Source organism: Sitophilus oryzae, unplaced genomic scaffold (assembly GCF_002938485.1).
Source record: "Sitophilus oryzae breed Bouriz unplaced genomic scaffold, Soryzae_2.0 scaffold_815_pilon_pilon, whole genome shotgun sequence".
Taxonomy (NCBI): domain Eukaryota; kingdom Metazoa; phylum Arthropoda; class Insecta; order Coleoptera; family Curculionidae; genus Sitophilus; species Sitophilus oryzae.
The window spans coordinates 1,820,257-1,838,603 of NW_022147434.1; the positions used below are offsets into that span (position 1 = coordinate 1,820,257).

General features: G+C 39.0%; 2 protein-coding genes across 2 annotated transcripts in view; one reads left to right on the forward strand and one right to left on the reverse strand.

Annotated features, from left to right (window-relative positions):
- LOC115889577 (hydrocephalus-inducing protein-like) overlaps positions 1 to 18,347 on the forward strand; it is a 220,623-nt gene that overhangs the window by 51,452 nt on the left and 150,824 nt on the right. Inside the window, exons 15-17 of the mRNA XM_030909629.1 lie at positions 2,008 to 2,237; positions 7,716 to 7,913; positions 7,974 to 8,283. Coding sequence (XP_030765489.1) covers positions 2,008 to 2,237; positions 7,716 to 7,913; positions 7,974 to 8,283 — 738 coding nt within the window. The remainder of the gene's footprint in view (positions 1 to 2,007; positions 2,238 to 7,715; positions 7,914 to 7,973; positions 8,284 to 18,347) is intronic.
- On the reverse strand, positions 15,302 to 17,368 carry LOC115889516. Its single transcript, XM_030909537.1, has 2 exons — positions 17,226 to 17,368; positions 15,302 to 17,146 (listed from the first exon to the last, which is right to left on the reverse strand). Exon 2 carries the CDS (start codon positions 15,991 to 15,993, stop codon positions 15,346 to 15,348), a length of 648 nt encoding a protein of 215 aa, XP_030765397.1. The 5' UTR covers positions 15,994 to 17,146; positions 17,226 to 17,368; the 3' UTR covers positions 15,302 to 15,345.

Consider the following 18,347-nt stretch of genomic DNA (forward strand, 5'->3'; position numbering starts at 1 on the left):
CTTTGAACAAGGCAATATCTAAGGGACATTCGTAAATATCGCAGGGAAGGAAAACCTATCTTCTATCTAGACGAAATATGGCTGAATGTTATGACATTCTGTTAAGAAAATCTGGGAAGGTAATAGCATTGGAAGTTCTTGTGAAGCGTGTTTAGGAGGATTATTGAAGAAAACCCGTCCTTCCGGAAAAGGACGCAGGCTAATTATATCGCATATTGGAGGAGATAATGGACTACTGCAATTCCAATCTAAATCGACCAAGGATTATCATGAAGAAATGACGGTGGATTTTTTTGAAGATTACTTTTCCGAAATGATAACATTACTTTCAGAAAACTCTGTCATTGTTATGGACAACGCCAGTTATGATACGAGATTAGTAAAAAAATTGCCAACTGCTTCTTGGAGGAAAGGGCCGGGACATTGTAGGTTCGTTGTCTCAAAAGGATATTGTGTGTACTTGTCTGTACTTGTGTGATATTGTATATAGTGTACTCGTATAATTCAATGTTACTGAAAATGCCAATAACGGGTAAATAAATATTTGTATTAACATTATCATATTATTTTACTTTGTGTAACAAAATACAGGGTGAGTCTTAAATAAGTGCAAATATTTTCAGAGCTGGTAGATCTCGATAACAGAAACATATTTTCTCTTTACTATTTTTCAGATAAGTCCAAAATAACCTAGTTATTTAAGTTTGGAAATTTAAAAAAAAAATGATTTTTTTTAAATTTTGAGAGCCACAAGATTTTTTCTGTATTTGGATCCCTTTTATTGCCGTAACCATAGAGTAAAGCCGTAACTATGGTAATATCAGAGATTAAGAAATTATACCGTCGGAAAATTTGCGGTGAACAGGGAGTTCTGAAAAGAAATATTTTAAAGATAAGTATTTTTTTTTGCTTCCGACGACGGAAAGAGATAACTTTTCGAAACGTTAAGCATTTTTTTCTTTGTTAGACAAATTTGTATTACTGTAAACATAACTTCTGACAAGCAGCGCCCGTTTAGGTTTAACGCAGAAGTGTTTACCAAAAATAACTATTTTATTTTGCAGATTTTCTTGCAGTGCAGTGGCGAAATACCAATAAAGGATTTTTTTGGAGAGATGAATCCGCCACATAGATATAGACATTTTTTAGTTCTCAAAAGTTGTCGAAAAATATACAGGGAAATTCAAAAGAAAATGCACGATTTTCAACATCTTTTTTTAGCGAAAAAAACTTGATAGACGTATTCCTGGGGTCGAAATATACCCCTGAAAATATTTGCACTTATTTAAGACTTACCCTGTATATTTAACAAAACTTAAAACAAATCTTAAAACCCTAATACCCGACACTGGTGCGGTCAGTACCTGAGAATATCTTTATTACCTATTGTTATACGGAACGTTGCTATTGTTCTCGGCAGACGTACCGGATGTATCCATCCACAAACGTGTTAAAGCTGTCTGAATTTCATTGGAACATATACCCTTTAAATGAAATTAGTCCCATCCATGTTCCATCTTTTAGCATGCCACACTGTACACAACAAAACGCCTTTTGCATTTATAATGGGGTCTTATCTCAAGCATTATGAAATAGAGACCATACCCTGTATCCCGTGTAGTATACCAGCATTAGCCTGTCGATGCTCCTACGCGAGTAAATGAGCTCTCCCGATATCCTAAGGTCGTGTTTGGGCCAAGTTTTCCTTAGGAGGTGCTTAAATTTTTTCATCTACTGTCTATCTAAGTCTATCAGCGCGTTTGTTCTCCTATATGTTCATGTAGTCTGGAAACCAAAGCAAAGTTATGTCGTATCTACTTGCTACGTAGGTTTACTTCTCGTATTGGGAGGATATGGTAGATAAATCTAGCGCCCACTGAGAATATTGGTACGTAAGGCAATAAATTTGATGAACCCTGCTGTAAAGAAATTACATTACATTACTAATTCTAAATGTAAATTCAAGTGAGTATATAAATTCTAAGTTAATGTTTAATATTTTTACAGATAAACTTCGTTTTCAAAACAAGACCGGAATTGATATTGATGTATCTATTACAATAGGCCATAGTTTTACTATATGCAGTAGCGGGAAGAAAACTAATAAGATTACGAAATGTATTAAAAACTTGACCGAAACAGTGACCGATGTCGAATATTGTCCAAGTATTAAGCAAAAACGTAGATATAAGCAAAAGGGCAAGTTAATTTTTGAATATGACAATCATTATAAATCGGTAAGGATAATTTACATTATTCTAGATACACAAGTATATACAAATCTGAATATATCGTCAATGTAATAAGTTGTATCTATCATCATTAGAATAAATTAGTGATGGGAATACCGGTTCCACATTAGTCACGTTACAATAGCGACCGTTCCAGAAAAATATATATATTAATCGGTTTAAAACGTTCTACGTCTTCCGATGCCATCTCTCCATGCCTGTCTGTCTCCGAAAGATCTTTCCTCCATAAACGTGTCAATCCCTTCCTGCCAACTTCTTCTCGGTCTACCCGGTTTTCTTCTTCCTGCAGGTTTCCAGTTTATAATTTGTTTTGGGATTCTTATTTCTGCCATTCGTTGGAAATGCCCGTACCATATGAGTTGACTGTTCTTTATGTCGTCCACTATCGTATGTTTAACTTCCATAATCTCTCTTATGCGTTCATTAGTTATTCGCTCGAGTCTTGATTTGCCTGCTGATCTTCTCCAAAAATCCATCTCTGTAGCTTCCAGCATTCGTTTTGTTGTTTCCTTAATTGGCCAGACTTCACAGCTGTACGTGGTATGATGGTAGCTGTATACTCTTTATGATGGTATTGTATATTAGAGTTTTGTTCTTGTTGTTTATGCTTCTGTCCTACAGTATCCCATCCAATACCGTGATAGCATTCCTTCCAAGTTGGTTTCGTTCTTTAATTGCTGTATCCAACAGTCCATCATTTGTGATTTGCATACCCAAATATTTGTATTTTGTGCAGCACTTAATTTTCTTCCCTTCTTCTAGTATTAGATCTTGTTGTTCTCCTCCAATACACATATATTCTGTTTTGTTAGTATTGATCTCAAGTCCCCATTTCTGATATTCTTCTATAAGCTTACGTGTCATATAATTTATGTCATCGTAATCTTGTGCTATGATCACCTGATCGTCCGCGAAGCAAAGTGTGTAGAGCATATTATCCCCTATGGGTACTCCCATATTTCTACATTTTTGCTTCCAACCTTTAAGAACTTGTTCGAGATATATCTTGAACAGTGTTGGTGAAATACAGCACCCTTTTTTCAGACCTTTGGTTCCATTAAATCCTGTTGTTAACTTTTTGCCGACTTTTATTCTAATTTTTGTTTGTTTATATAATGATTTCACTGCTTTTATTAGCTTTACATTTATATTGGTTTTTTTCATAGCTTCCCAAAGTCTCACAAGGGGAACGCTGTCGTATGCCTTCTGCAGGTCCACGAATACAAGATGTAGCTCTTGGTTTATATTGCTCTTTTTACTTATTACTTGAGTGACTGTAAATAAGTGGTCCACCGTCGATCTTCCGGCTTTAAATCCTGCTTGTTCTTCGGCTTCTATTTCTTGGTATTCGTTTTCGATCCTATTTCTCCAAATTTTTCCATATATTCTACTCACGGTGGCTGTTACTGATATTCCCCTGTAGTTTTCGCACTTAGTACGATCTCCCTTTTTGTATATAGTTGAGAGGTAAGCCTCATTCCATTCTTGTGGTACATCCGTTCCGTTTATGCAGTCCTGGAATATTTTCCTTAAGTGTTCGTACAGTTTTTTCGGTCCCGATTTAATTAACTCTGCCGGTATATTTCCCGGTCCGGGTGCTTTACGATTTTTTAGTGAGGTACATGCCTTAATTACTTCGTCCATTGATATTCTAATCGGGGATCCCATTGTTCTTATATTTGTCGTCACGTCAGGGTAGTCCATAAATTCGACTCTATTTTCCGTCATAAGATTTTCCATGTATTCTTCCCATTTTTGTGGTGTAATCGGGGAGATGATTTCTTTGCCTTTTCCCTTTCTGCCATTTTTTTCAGAAAAATACCGCGACAAAACACTGCGATTTTGTAACCGACGTTCCGACTTCTAAACTGTCGCGGTCCTCTAAAAATATATCTAACTTATCTATATTTGTAGATTAATGTAACTTTTATCCGCCACTCATTTTCCAAATATCGAGTTTATAATTGTGTATAAGGGTATAGCCAACCTATCTCATTTTTAGAAAAACGATGACATTCCTTGTTATTTTCCATCAATTTTCGTTTAAATAAAATCAACAGCTCATATTTATGTGTATTGCAATATAATATATTTAATGTTAAAATCAGGAACAAAGTCCAAACCACTGTCAAAAAAAATATTTATTGGCCTAACCTAACCTTAAAAATAGATATAAACAATAAAACTTATAATAGCGACGGGAGCACCAACGCCAATAGTAACCGACCAAATCGCGACAGGCAAAACCGGAACCCTAGAAGCGCTCCAGCGACTGCTGGAATGAAGTACGTTGCCGCCGAGGTCGAGCGTCGATAGCTAGTTACAGCAGGGACCAGTTAGTTCTGTTCGCGACAGACGGAACTACGGCTCTAGGAGCGCGACGACTGGAGCGAAGTTACGCCGCCGCCGCCGAGGTCGAGCGTCGATAATCAGTTATAGCAGTTACCATCGCGACAGGCAAAATCGAAACCCTAGAAGCGCTCCAGCGACTGCTGGAACTAATTAGGTCGCCGCCGAGGTCGAGCGTCGATAGCTACTTACAGCAGGGACCAGTTACTTCTGTTCGCGACAGGCGCAGGTGGAACTACGGCTCTAGGAGCGCGACGGCTGGAGCTAAACACGTCGCTATGCGGTTACTACGGTTCCAACTAACTTCAAGAGTGATTATAAATAATTTATTTGCAATTATAAATAATTTATAATTTTGTCGTCATTCTGATCGTCGTTCTTCAGTAACAGGTTCCTGATCCGTTGTGGAGCGCGACCCGACGGGACGTTACAAAAAAATACCGCTCCGAAATCGCGTTACTCAAATACCGACACATCACTAGAATAAATGCGTTGATTTTAGACCTAAATGCGAAAAATATATAAAATGATTTCTGAAAATAAAAAAATTCCGACCACAGCGCTCGATACGGCAGAAATTAGAAGTTTTCGGCTGTGTATTTCAAGCAGTTCCGATGTTGATCGCATTGAAATAATATTAAAATCGTGGATTTGTCATAATATTTAAATATTTTAGTTTTTTACTAGTGCAGTTATTGAAATTATTAAACACTCAGATACGAGGTTTGTGTGATGTAACGATGTTTCGGGTAGTAAAAATTAAGTGAAAAAGAACCCAAACTGGGCGTCGCTTTGTGTTGTGACAATTTCAAATTTTAATAAAATTCTCGAAAAAATTTTAACACGTTAAAGGAGGGCGTAGTTTCGTGGTTGTTGGGTGCAATAACATTCAATAACTCAACTTTCCCGGATATTCAACTCTCCCGAAACAACATTTTATAGCTCTACAAAGCAAGTGTTAAGCTTAATTACGTGACTAAAATTTTATTTGATATGAACTATAGGTATATACAGGGTGGCTTCTCTCATACGCCGCGGAGGCTCCAAGGAGAACGACAGTTTGTATTGATATGGAATTTTGTGAGCTTAATTAAGAGTTCTACAGGGTGTCCCCAAAAAAAGTTTATCAAGGTTGTGTTTTTTGTAACACCCTATATATTAATTGATTTTCGGATTCTGGGAAAAAATAAAGGTGAGTTTTATAAGAGAAGTATATGACTAAAATATCAGGTTTTTAACATATTTAACATTTTCTAGAAATAAAGAACAATTTTTAAATTACAATAAAATCTACCTAAATTGGAATTTACCCGGTATAGTCTAATATGTATATCTAATGTCTCTTTTATTTTAAACGGATCACCCAGTATATTATTCCGATATTCAATGGAGAATTCATGTCTCTTCAAAATATTAGTGAGGTTGCCTACCCCTTAAACAAAGACTTTCCTAGATAATTTTATTTGCATGATTTGATCTGGGTAGATCTTTACTATTTGATAAAATCTAGGGGGTGGCTGTGATATGTCTGACGTTACTCCAACATAGCTGTCTAATTAGTCCAACTTTAATAACTAGTTATCATTTTGTGTCAGTTAAAACAAAACAAATTCTCAGAAATTTACCGAAAATGCAAACTTACATCATCTTATCAGAGAGAATTGATATGATTCTATTAGTTGGTGAATGCAGAGCGCATATACCATTAATAGAATACTTAAATGCTCCTGATTTTATCTAGTCTGTTTTTTTATGGGGATATATTAAAGACAGTGTTTAAAAAACTCGACCAACTATTGTCGACAACATCAGAGAAATGATTGCAGCTGCTTTTCGAGGTAGAACTTTTTAAAATGAAAAGATCCTTTTGAAAAGACACTCATTTTATACAGTTAACAGAGAAGGAAGCATTTTGAGTATTTGAGCTTCATCATCTAGCTAAGTTTTGTCACATAATTATAGGTTTATATCTAGTTTTAATTGTGTAATAATTAAAATACATTTTAAACGTGTATCTTTCTATTACCGTTGAGTATTTTACTCTACAATCTTTAATTTTTGTTAAATTAACAAAAGGTATATGACAGCCACCCTAGATTTCTTCAAATAATAAAGATCTACTGACGCAAAATCATAAAAATTAAAATATCTAGGAAAATCTTTGTCTGAGGGGTAGGCACCTTAATAATATTTTGAAGATATATAAATTCCCCATCGAACACCAGAATAATATACTGGCTGTTCATTTAAAATAAAGGAGTAACTTTTTTTTAAAAGTGATAATGTTCCATATTAATTTTGTCTCACCTTGGTTTAACATACAATGGTTACTGTAATTAAATATCAGGCTATACAAGGTCAACTAAAATTTAGGGAGGCTGTTATCGAAATTTAAAATTTACTCTTAATTTTTACAAAATGTGAAATATGTCAAAATCCTTAGATTTTAGGTATATGCTTCTTTAATAAAACTCACCTTTATTTTTTTCCTAGAATCCGAAAATCAATTTATATATAAGATAGAAAACAAATTTCTTGTATAGGTATATAATAAAATTATATAAGGATTCTTGCCACTTAACTGCTTATATAGAAATTTAATTCTACGCTGTGTCTGTCATGATACGAAAGTACTACCATTGCACGCAGGCCGCTATCTCCCGTTCGGGACTTAATATCTAACCGACACTTTTCGACAAGTCGGAATTAACTATCTCTGCGCTGTGGTTGTCATTTTGTGGATCTGCCCAAGCTCACCTGATGACGGAGTAGGGCTCCGAAACCGGTAGTAAGAGCAAGTTGATCCACATTATGACAGACACAGCGTAGAATTAAATTTCTATATAAGCAGTTAAGTGGCAAGAATCCTTATATAATTTTATTTTATATATAAGGTGTTCCATTAGAAAAAACAAAACTTTGATGTGTAACTTTTTTTGTGGACACCCTGTATAATTCTATATATTTTTATAAAATTCTTTCAGTTAACCTACAGATGCTGCCAAAATTTCATTTCGATATAAACTACCGTTCTCCTTGGAGCTCCCTCGGCCTATTAGGGGCGCCACCCTGTATTATAAAAAACTTTTATTTTACGAACATTTTTTATTCAAGGATGTCATTAATCTACATGGAGAGGTGATGTTTCCCACGGTGAATTTATACCCAGATTCTTTAGATTTCCAATGCATACCACTAGGATCATCAAGCTACAAACTGGTTGTAATAAAAAATATCAGTTGTCTAACGGTGAACTTTAAATGGTACTGGTCGGAAAATATTTTCTCTGCAAAGAATATTAAACCGGATGAGGTAACAAAAACATTTTATTTCGAAAAATTAATGAACTTCTAATAATATATAATTCTAAAGCATGGCGATGAAATGTGCGTTAATTTTAATACTGAAGAGAACCTTCGAACTAAACCTTGGTTTTATACCGAAAATAAAATCTGTGATATTGTTCCAATGGAAGATGTGGAAAGATGCTCTCAAATCACGGAACCATCTTTATTAAATCAAGCTATTTATCGTAGTGAAATGTATAAAGAAGAAATGAAGGAAATTTTATTTCCACTGTTGAGTAGTGTAGAAGTAGAAGAATCCAATCTGTTTGATATGTCCTTTAAAACTTGCAACAGCCACGACATTACCAAATGGTTAAGTATAGAACCTAGTGAAGGTAAAACATAACGCCCAAACAAGGATCCATAAACTAAAAAGGTTGCTTGATAACTATTTATGGCCACCGGATGCTATATATTATAAACTTGCCGACCTAACTAATAGTATAGTAATAACTAACTAGTATAACTAACTAGTATTAGTAATAACTAATAACTTCTCTATAAGGCTCTATAATTAAAAAAAATTAAGCATTAATAAAGTTAAATTCACTCCAGGTTGTAACCACTTTTCCGACATACTGTTTTTAACCAAAATTTCAGTAAATAAAAAAAGCATGGCAACACTGCATAGTTCTTCAAATAAAAATAACGCAATATACAGTACGTCTTTCCGTTCTGTAGCTCCGGGGTATCCGTGAGAGTGGAAACGATATTCTCTCGATGTTTTTCGTAAAAAATTAGACGACGCGTCCCATCAATAAAAATTCGACAAATTTGCAAGTAGCTAATAAAATTAGTGGGCGGAGCGATTTGCGGTGACGTACTCGTCAAGTCGACCTATAAAGCCGGCATCCCACGACGCGGGACTTGGCGAATTTCGGCTTGGCAAGTCAGTTCGCCAAGTGGCGATCCAGCAAGCGTGGTTGTTTCCCACGGCGCGGTGCGTGGCGAGTGCAAATTTGCGCGCCACCGTCGACTGGACTTGTCAAGTTGCATAGTAGTGAAAACAGTGCAGTGTATATTTGTTTGTGGCAGTGTGTAGTCAACATGGTTGCCATCAGTTATGCTTCTTTCTTCTATTTAAGTTCCGCCACCGTGCATTTGACACTTAAATTAGTTTCAATTATTTTCCAACTATCATGAACAATATTTCTATTTTTGTGGCTTGGGTCCTTTGGATTCCAAATTGCTGGTTCACCTGCGTAAAGTTCCAAAAATTCTATAACCAGTTCATTTGACCACCCCATTCTTCAAAAAATAAATAAATGAGAAACTTAATTTGCAAAAAATACACCTATCTCAACGATTATTCTCCGACGATATGAAGAACGCTACTGAGACTGCTAAACATTTTTGTTTAATACAAGCCTACGTGGGAATGGTAGGAAATGATTCAACAAGTTCAGACAACTCAAGCCTGCGATGCTCGTTCATCCTTTGACTTGTACCACATTTACCGACAACTGACCGGAAGACCGCGCCGAGCCGAGCCGCTCGTCGCATCGACGAGTGCTCTCACTTCCACGACGCGTGGCTCGGCAAATGGCGCGCCAAACTCGCCAAGTCCCACGTCGTGGGATACCGGCTTAAAATATATTGCTGTTTATTTAAATGTTTTTTGTCCGCATTCCTTTCATAGACACAGATCCAGCAGATGTACTACACTCAGATGCAAAAAAAACGCAACGGAGAAAATTTTGGTTAAATTTAAAGTGATATATTTTTGTTATTTTTAGCCCTATTTTCATGAGTTTTTTAGGCAAGCTGTATATAATTATATCAACTTTAATTCGTAAAATAAGTGTTTTATAAACTTTAGTATTTGGCACATTATACAGGGTTAATAGAGAGGTTGTTTTTTTTACCTTAACTTTAAAACACCCTGTACAATAATTTCGTGTGTAAATTTTCCTAAAAATAATTTTGCGGTGAGAACCATGACTCTTGAGCATTTTATTTTTTGATTCATGTCAATAAATGCTTTGGTTAATTAAAAGCGAAATAAACTGACCACGACCAATTTGCAATTTTTTCAATTATTATTACTTTTTGATGTAATTTTTTAATATGACGAGATGGTTTACGCTGCATTGGATACTCTATACTAAATTTAAAAAAAACGTGAAAGACTAAAGATACAGTCCTGGTTTTAATAAACATTCATAACGATAACAGAACTAACGATATTAAAGAAAACATCTGTAATACTCAAGCATACAAACAAAAAAAAATTGTAAAAAATACCCTAATACTTGTCTCCCTTAGCTGCTACAACTGCATGTATACGTCCGTTCATACTGTCATTGAGGCAGCATACATCATATTGCGTTATGGTTTTCCATTATTCTTTAAGAACCAAGCGAAGTTCGTTTAATAAAGCTGCTACCGCTTCGCGACCTCTAAACCTCCTTCCAAGCATTTCCCAAACGTCGAACATGATGCGTAGTTCATAGTAGTATATAGTTTACAATAATCACCAAAGCCGCCTTGTCATATTGAAAAATAACTTCAATAAATGGTAATTGAAAAAATTGCAAATTGTTGGTGGCAAGTTTATTTCGCTCTTAAAAATTAACCAAGGCATGTATTGACATGATTCAAAAAACAAAATGCTCAGGACACACTGTTCTGACCGTTACATTATATTTTAGGAAAAGTTACACACGAAGTTATTGTACAGGGTGTTTTAAAGTTAAGGTAAAAATACAACCTCTCGTTTAACCCTGTATAATATGCCAAATACTAAAGTTTATAAAAAACTTAGTTTACTAATTAAAGTTGATGTAATTATATACAGCTTGTTATAAAATTTATGAAAATATAGCTAAAAATAAAAATATAAGCAACACTTTAAATTTGACAAAAAAAAACTCTGTTGCGTTTTTTTGCATCTGAGTGTATATAGAATTTTAAGCTGAATCTAATTCTGAATTATAGTCGAATCTTTCGATATGATTCGACTGCTAGATCTGCTAGTAATAATTGTTAGAATTGAAGACATGAGTAGATAAAGGTGTCATGTCGATTTTTTTTAAAAATAAGTTTTATCCAGTATTTCAACATCACTTTGACAGATCTGTCCTCCAATAGACTCTAAATATCAAATATAAATACCATAAAGAATATCCTAGATGATAAAGGTGTCATGTCACATACACCATCAATAATTTTTAGGCTTTAACTTTAAAAATGCGACATGACGTCTTTTTCCACTCATGTCTTCAATTATAGTCATAAAATGTACATGTTATTTCAACAGTGAGACCACCCTTCGATCTCCTATAACCGAAAAATTCGATAAATTCAATGAAGCACTCCTTTCAATAATATAACCTAGTTATCAGATAACCTTTTTAGAATAGACATTCTCTAATGTATAAATTTCTAAATTATAAGTTTGCTCTAAACGGACCAAAAATCTTTCAATGTAAAAATTCAAATTAAGTAATATTATATAAACTTATCCGCTAGCTAAATCATGTTTGTATGCTAACTAAATAATCTTTGCTTTGCATATTATAGTCCAAGATTCCAGAGCGATCAGACATAACTTATTTTCACAAGGATGAAATCTTAGGTTTCCAGTAATACTCTCATGATACAATTTTTTTAGAATTTAGAATGAGTGGGAGGGGGGTTAATCACTTCGACCTTACAGATCCATTGTGTCCCCCTTTCTTGAATCATAACTCATCATACAGTCCCAGGGCTTTGACAAAAGCCAGTATCTGGGACGGTTTTATAGAGGGTAGTTCTCCATCTCCAATATCAGTCGTACCAAAATTCATGGCACGAATGGTTGTCGTCTCGGCGCACTCAGTGATGAGGTGTACTGGTGTTTCACCATCTTCCCCACAGAATCTGCATTCGCCGTTTCTTCTTAGTTTCAATCTACTGAGGTGTTCATTGAGGAGACAGTGTCCTGTTAAAACCCCGTGACAATCCGAAGATTGTTCTTACTCAGACCTAGGAAGATCTGTGATTTTTATTGATCATAAGCCCTCAGAAACTTCTTCGAGTGTCCTAGACCATTGCAAGATTTCCATTCCAGGTTGCGGATGGAATCTTCCAAGTTCTTGAGTTCCTCCTTGAGTTGGTTACCACTTGGAAAGCAGAACGGTTCTGGTCCAGTTAGTGGAGTGTTCGCTCCTTTTCTACCTAGATTATTTGCTTTTTCATTGCCTTTTATCCCTTGGTGAGCAGGCACCCAGTGTAGGAGGACTTTGTTTTCTTTGCCTAATTTATTCAGCTTCTCTATGTATTCTTTGACCAATTTCGAATTGATTGAGACTGAGTTGATCGCCTTTAACGCTGCTTGACTATCAGATAAGATGGCTATTTCTTGTTTCCGATAGTTCCTATCTAAGATAAGTTGTACGCATCTCTCGATAGCGTAGATTTCTGCCTGTAGGATACTAGGGTAAGTGCCCATTGGTTCGGAGTAATTAGCTCTCGGCCCAAACACTCGATCCCTGTTCCCGTATTGGTTTTGGAAGCATCAGTATACCAAGTTATGGTATGGTCTTTTTAACTGCTGGGCAAGCGTTTCGCTCTTCCAATCCTTCTTATTGCTCAATACTACATTGACATGTTTGTCAAAGTTGTACGTTCTTGGCATATCGTCCACTGGGAGTTGCAGGAGTGGTATTTCCTTTTTGAGGGTGTTCCAAGTCCCTGATCTGACAATTCTCCCAGTACTAATTCCGTTAGTGACCATTCTAATCATTGTCGCATTGGCATATCTACCAATGACAATGTGCAGTGGTGTTAGATCTAGAATGACCTCTATTGCTGCTGTTGGACAGGTTCTCATGGCTCCTGTGATGCACACACATGCTAGTCTCTGGACTTTGCATAGGTTTAGCCTTGCCGTCCGTTGCTCTAGTTTTGTGTACCAGGCAACTGCTCCATAAGTAATCATGGGTGTTACTATCATGGTATACATCCAGCGCAAAATGTTAGGGGAACAGCCCCATCTATTTCCGGCCAGTCTTCTGCATATCATGAGAGCCTTTATGGCTTTGCTGGTAGTGTTCTTAATATGCCTGTTCCACAGGAGTTTACTGTCCAGGGTTATTCCCAGGTATTTAACTTCCTGTGTTGGCAGTATTTCCTTTCCATCTAGTTTTCTTTCAAGTTTTAGATTCTTTTCAAGTTTTTAAGACTTCGCCTTCTGGTGAATGGCACTATCGCGGTTTTGTCTGAGTTGATACTCAGCCCTACAGTCCTACACCATCTCTCAGTGATACGGAGTCCTCTTTGGATAATATCACACAAGGTGCCTTCATGTTTCCCCCGAGCGATCATGACTATGTCATCTGCATACCCAATGCAGTGTATTCCCGCTAGAGTTAATTCATCTAGTAGTTCATCGACCACCAAGCTCCACAGCAAAGGGGAGGTTACTCCACCTTGTGGAGTTCCTTGCGTTGTTTGAGTTCCTTGCGTTGTGTTGCGTTGAACAGCTACAGTTTTGGTGCCCATCTGAGCCTCTGCTGTTCGTGTTGACAGCATTTCCCAAAACCAGCGAATAATAGTTCTGTTCACCCCTCTTGTTTCTAGAGATCGCCTGACCTCCTTATGTGGTATATTGTCAAACGCCCCCGCAATATCCAAGAAGGCACAAATTGCTGTTTCTTTGCTATCCAGACTTGTCTGTATTAGCTCCGTTAATTGGTACAGAGCAGTTTCTGTGGATCTGCCCGTTCTATATGCATGCTGACTATCATGCAGTGGTTTAACCTTTAGATGATTTTCTCCATTATGGTTGTCAACTACTTTCTCCAGCGTTTTTAGTATGAACGATGTGAGACTAATAGGCCTAAATGACTTGGGATTTGTCCAGTCAGTTTTGCCTATTTTGGGTATGAAGATTACTTTTGCTCTTCTCCATGTGGTTGGTATATCGCTAGACTGCTTCTTGTAATGCTTAGTAGATGGTGAGTAGCTATTTGCTGACCCTCCTTTAGAAGGGCAGGAAAGATCCCATCCACTCCTGCTGCTTTATAGGGCTGAAAGGTGTCGATCGCCCATTTCAGCTTTTGTTCTGTTATTACTAGCTTGGCCACTTCCCAATCTTCCCTGCAAGGATTGTGGGGTTCAGTGGGAGCTACATAAGTATCAATAGGTATGCTACCTGGAAAGTGTGTATAAAGTAGGAGATTTGCTCTCTCTTCCTCTCCCTCCGTGTAGCTTCCGTCAGATTCTTAAGTGCCATGTTGGGGATAGATCCACTCTTGGCCATAGCTTTGTGTAATCTAGCTGCATCAGGAGTAGGAGTGATGTTTTCGCAAAAGGATCTAAAGTCAGACCGGTTTGCCTTCTTATCTCCTTTTATACTCAGTTAATTTCTCGCTGTAGAGCTGCCATTCGCCACTGGATTTAGCTCTATTAAAGAGTCGTCGGACCTCCGATCTAAGATTGGCCAACTTCTTGTTCCACCAGGGCTTGTTGTTACTTTTTTGTATGCCTTTACTTGCGGGGCAACTAGATTCGTATGCATCCAATATTGCACCGCTAACTTCCCTTGCATACCATTCTAGATGCAGATGGTTTCTGGCCCTACTTGCATCTATACTGTTTAGGTTGTCTACGAGATTGGTGTTATATATGTCCCAGTCTGTTTTTCTTGGATTCCTTCGAGTTTCTGTTTGGAGTGTGATTCCTCCTAATTTGAACTCGATGATTCTGTGATCTGATAGGGAGGGTTCCGTTGAGACCCTCCAGTATTTCACGTAACTGATTACACTAGCACTCCCGATTGTTAAATCTAATACTTCTGCCCGCTTTTTTGTCACGAACGTGAGGCTGTTCCCTACATTGAGTACTTCAAGATTGTATGCTAAGAGGAATTCAAGTAAACACTCACCTCTAGTGTTAGTGTTAGTGCTTCCCCATACCTCATTGTGTGTATTGGAGTCGCATCCCAATAGCAGAGGTAGTCGCCGTTGGCTGCAGAATCGCACGAGCTCCCGTACCTCCGGAGGCGGTGCCTCCCCGTCACCCGGAAAGTAAGCAGAGGCAATCACGATGTTTTTACTGCAATCCTCGATAATAAGCTGAACCATGATAGGAACAAGATCTCGGGTTGTAAATTCTGAAACACATGTGTAGTTAATGTCCTTTCTTATAAGAATACAGGCTCGGGGAAATTCCTACCTGTTATCATATATTACCTTTGAATTTTTTCCAGACAAACCTCTAATTTGTCCCTGATACACCCAGGGTTCCTGGGCTAGTACCATTGCATAATGATGTTTCTCAAAGAGTCTTGCTATTATAGCGGAAGACTCTTTTGCATGGTGCAGGTTTATTTGGGATATCCCATGCATGGGGGGAAGGAAGAAAGGATAAGTTCGGGGTGGGAAGAGGGGCTGGAGTAGGACTTTGGACCTGGTTTAGGTTACTGGGGTGTGTGAGGATTCTCCCGTTGTAGAGGGGATAGGGTATTCCTCATCTTCCTCTGACAACGGAAGTTCCTCCTCCGAGAAGTGGCCATCAACCTTCTCCGAGGATATACACCCTTCCACGGTTGGGGTTTGGCCCTCCGTGCCCTTCACAGTCGATGAGCTAGTCTTCGGCTGAGGTAACTGTGAGGTAGAGGCTGGAGGATCTGTCTCCATTTTCTCTACCTGTTTAGCTTGGTCTCTTCTTAGGCCTGATACCGGTGTTGTCCCGAATCTATAGTAAAGAGTGTATCCCTCTTTCTCTATTGCCTCCTTGGATTTGAGGTCAATTCCTATTGTGAGGACTTGGCCGTGGCCCTCCTCCCTCGAGTTGATGATTCGCCGACACGATGTCCTTACATCGGAGTTCTGACCCTGGATAAGGTTCAGCAGGTAGGTGGTGTCTTTCCCTTTGCTCCTCGGCAAAAAGACCGTGATGGTCGCCTCCTTAGGGATGTTTTCTCCCTTCAGAGCAACCAGTCCTGGCCCCTGCCAATTCTTAAGTTTAGGTGCCGTTTCTATCAACCAATCCGCCGATTCTGTAGATACACAGTCTATGAGGAGCATGCCCACCCGAAAGTGAATCCCCGCAAATCGCATTTGACCCACATTTTGTCCGTCGTTGTGTTGCTCTCCAATCGCCACTACTTCGTCCAGTATCGCCTCTTCTAGAGCCGTTTGCTGGTCGGTGGTCAGTACAACCTCTGGGTAATCCTGGTAGCACTGCCATTTTCACTTTTCCAGCAATAGAGGCAAAGCTGGTGATATGTCCCTGCTTGCCTCTCGGTGTTGGACGTCTTTCCATCCTGGCTTTTTTCTCTTCTTGCCGGAGCAGAGGTGAAAGGTTTTCGCTCCCTCTTTTGCCCTTTGGTGGAGATGCGCCGGCCTGTTTCTTGGTTCCTTTACCCTCCCCTCTATGGAGGAGTACTTTCCGTTTTGCTTCCTCTGGAGCAAGTCCTGCGTGGAGCAGTTGCCCTTCTTATCTCCTTCTTATACTCAGTTAATTTCTCGCTGTAGAGCTGCCATTCGCCACTGGATTTAGCTCTATTAAAGAGTCGTCGGACCTCCGATCTAAGTTTGGCCAACTTCTTCTTCCACCAGGGCTTGTTGTTACTTTTTTGTATGCCTTTACTTGCGGGGCATCTAGATTCATATGCATCCAATATTGCACCGCTGACTTCCCTTGCGTACCATTCTAGATGCAGATGGTTTCTGGCCCTACTTGTATCTATACGGTTTAGGTTGTCTACGAGGTTGGTGTTATACATGTCCCAGTCTGTTTTTCTTGGATTCCTTCGAGTTTCTGTTTGGGGTGTGATTCCTCCTAATTTGAACTCGATGATTCTGTGATCTGATAGGGAGGGTTTCGTTGGGACCCTCTATTGTTTCAAGTAACTGATTACACCAGCACTCCCGATTGTTAAATCTAACACTTCTGCCCGCGTTTTTGTCACAAACGTGGGGCTGTTCCCTACATTGAGAACTTCAAGATTGCATGCTAAGAGGAATTCAAGTAAACACTCACCTCTAGTGTTAGTGTTAGTGCTTCCCCATACCTCATTGTGTGTATTGGAGTCGCATCCCAATAGCAGAGGTAGTTGCCGTTGGCTGCAGAATCGCACGAGCTCCCGTACCTCCGGAGGCGGTGCCTCCCCGTCACCCGGAAAGTAAGCAGAGGCAATCACGATGTTTTTACTGCAATTCTCGATAATAAGCTGAACCATGATAGGAACAAGATCTCGGGTTGTAAATTCTGAAACACATGTGTAGTTAATGTCCTTTCTTATAAGAATACAGGCTCGGGGAAATTCCTACCTGTTATCATATATTACCTTTGAATTTTTTCCAGACAAACCTCTAATTTGTCCCTGATACACCCAGGGTTCCTGGGCTAGTACCATTGCATAATGATGTTTCTCAAAGAGTCTTGCTATTATAGCGGAAGACTCTTTTGCATGGTGCAGGTTTATTTGGGATATCCCATGCATGGGGGGAAGGAAGAAAGGATAAGTTCGGGGTGGGAAGAGGGGCTGGAGTAGGACTTTGGACCTGGTTTAGGTTACTGGGGTGTGTGAGGATTCTCCCGTTGTAGAGGGGATAGGGTATTCCTCATCTTCCTCTGACAACGGAAGTTCCTCCTCCGAGAAGTGGCCATCAACCTTCTCCGAGGATATACACCCTTCCACGGTTGGGGTTTGGCCCTCCGTGCCCTTCACAGTCGATGAGCTAGTCTTCGGCTGAGGTAACTGTGAGGTAGAGGCTGGAGGATCTGTCTCCATTTTCTCTACCTGTTTAGCTTGGTCTCTTCTTAGGCCTGATACCGGTGTTGTCCCGAATCTATAGTAAAGAGTGTATCCCTCTTTCTCTATTGCCTCCTTGGATTTGAGGTCAATTCCTATTGTGAGGACTTGGCCGTGGCCCTCCCTCCCCTCGAGTTGATGATTCGCCAACACGACGTCCTTACATCGGAGTTCTGACCCTGGATAAAGGTTCAGCAGGTAGGTGGTGTCTTTCCCTTTGCTCCTCGGCAAAAGACCGTGATGGTCGCCTTCTTAGGGATGTTTTTCTCCCTTCAGAGCAACCAGTCCCGGCCCCTGCCAATTCTTAATTTTAGGTGCCGTTTCTATCAACCAATCCGCCGATTCTGGAGATACACAGTCTATGAGGAGCATGCCCACCCGAAAGTGAATCCCCGCAAATCGCATTTGACCCATATTTTGTCCGTCGTTGTGTTGCTCTCCAATCGCCACTACTTCGTCCAGTATCGCCTCTTCTAGAGCCGTTTGCTGGTCGGTGGTCAGTACAACCTCTGGGTAATCCTTTGGTATCACTGCCATTTTCACTTGTCCAGCAATAGAGGCAAAGCTGGTGATATGTCCCTGCTTGCCTCTCGGTGTTGGACGTCTTTCCATCCTGGCTTTTTTCTCTTCTTGCCGGAGCAGAGGTGAAAGGTT

Excerpts from the sequence above, each read along its gene's own strand:
- LOC115889516 (XM_030909537.1), bottom strand. The coding sequence starts at position 15,993 with ATGCGATTTGCGGGGATTCACTTTCGGGTGGGCATGCTCCTCATAGAC.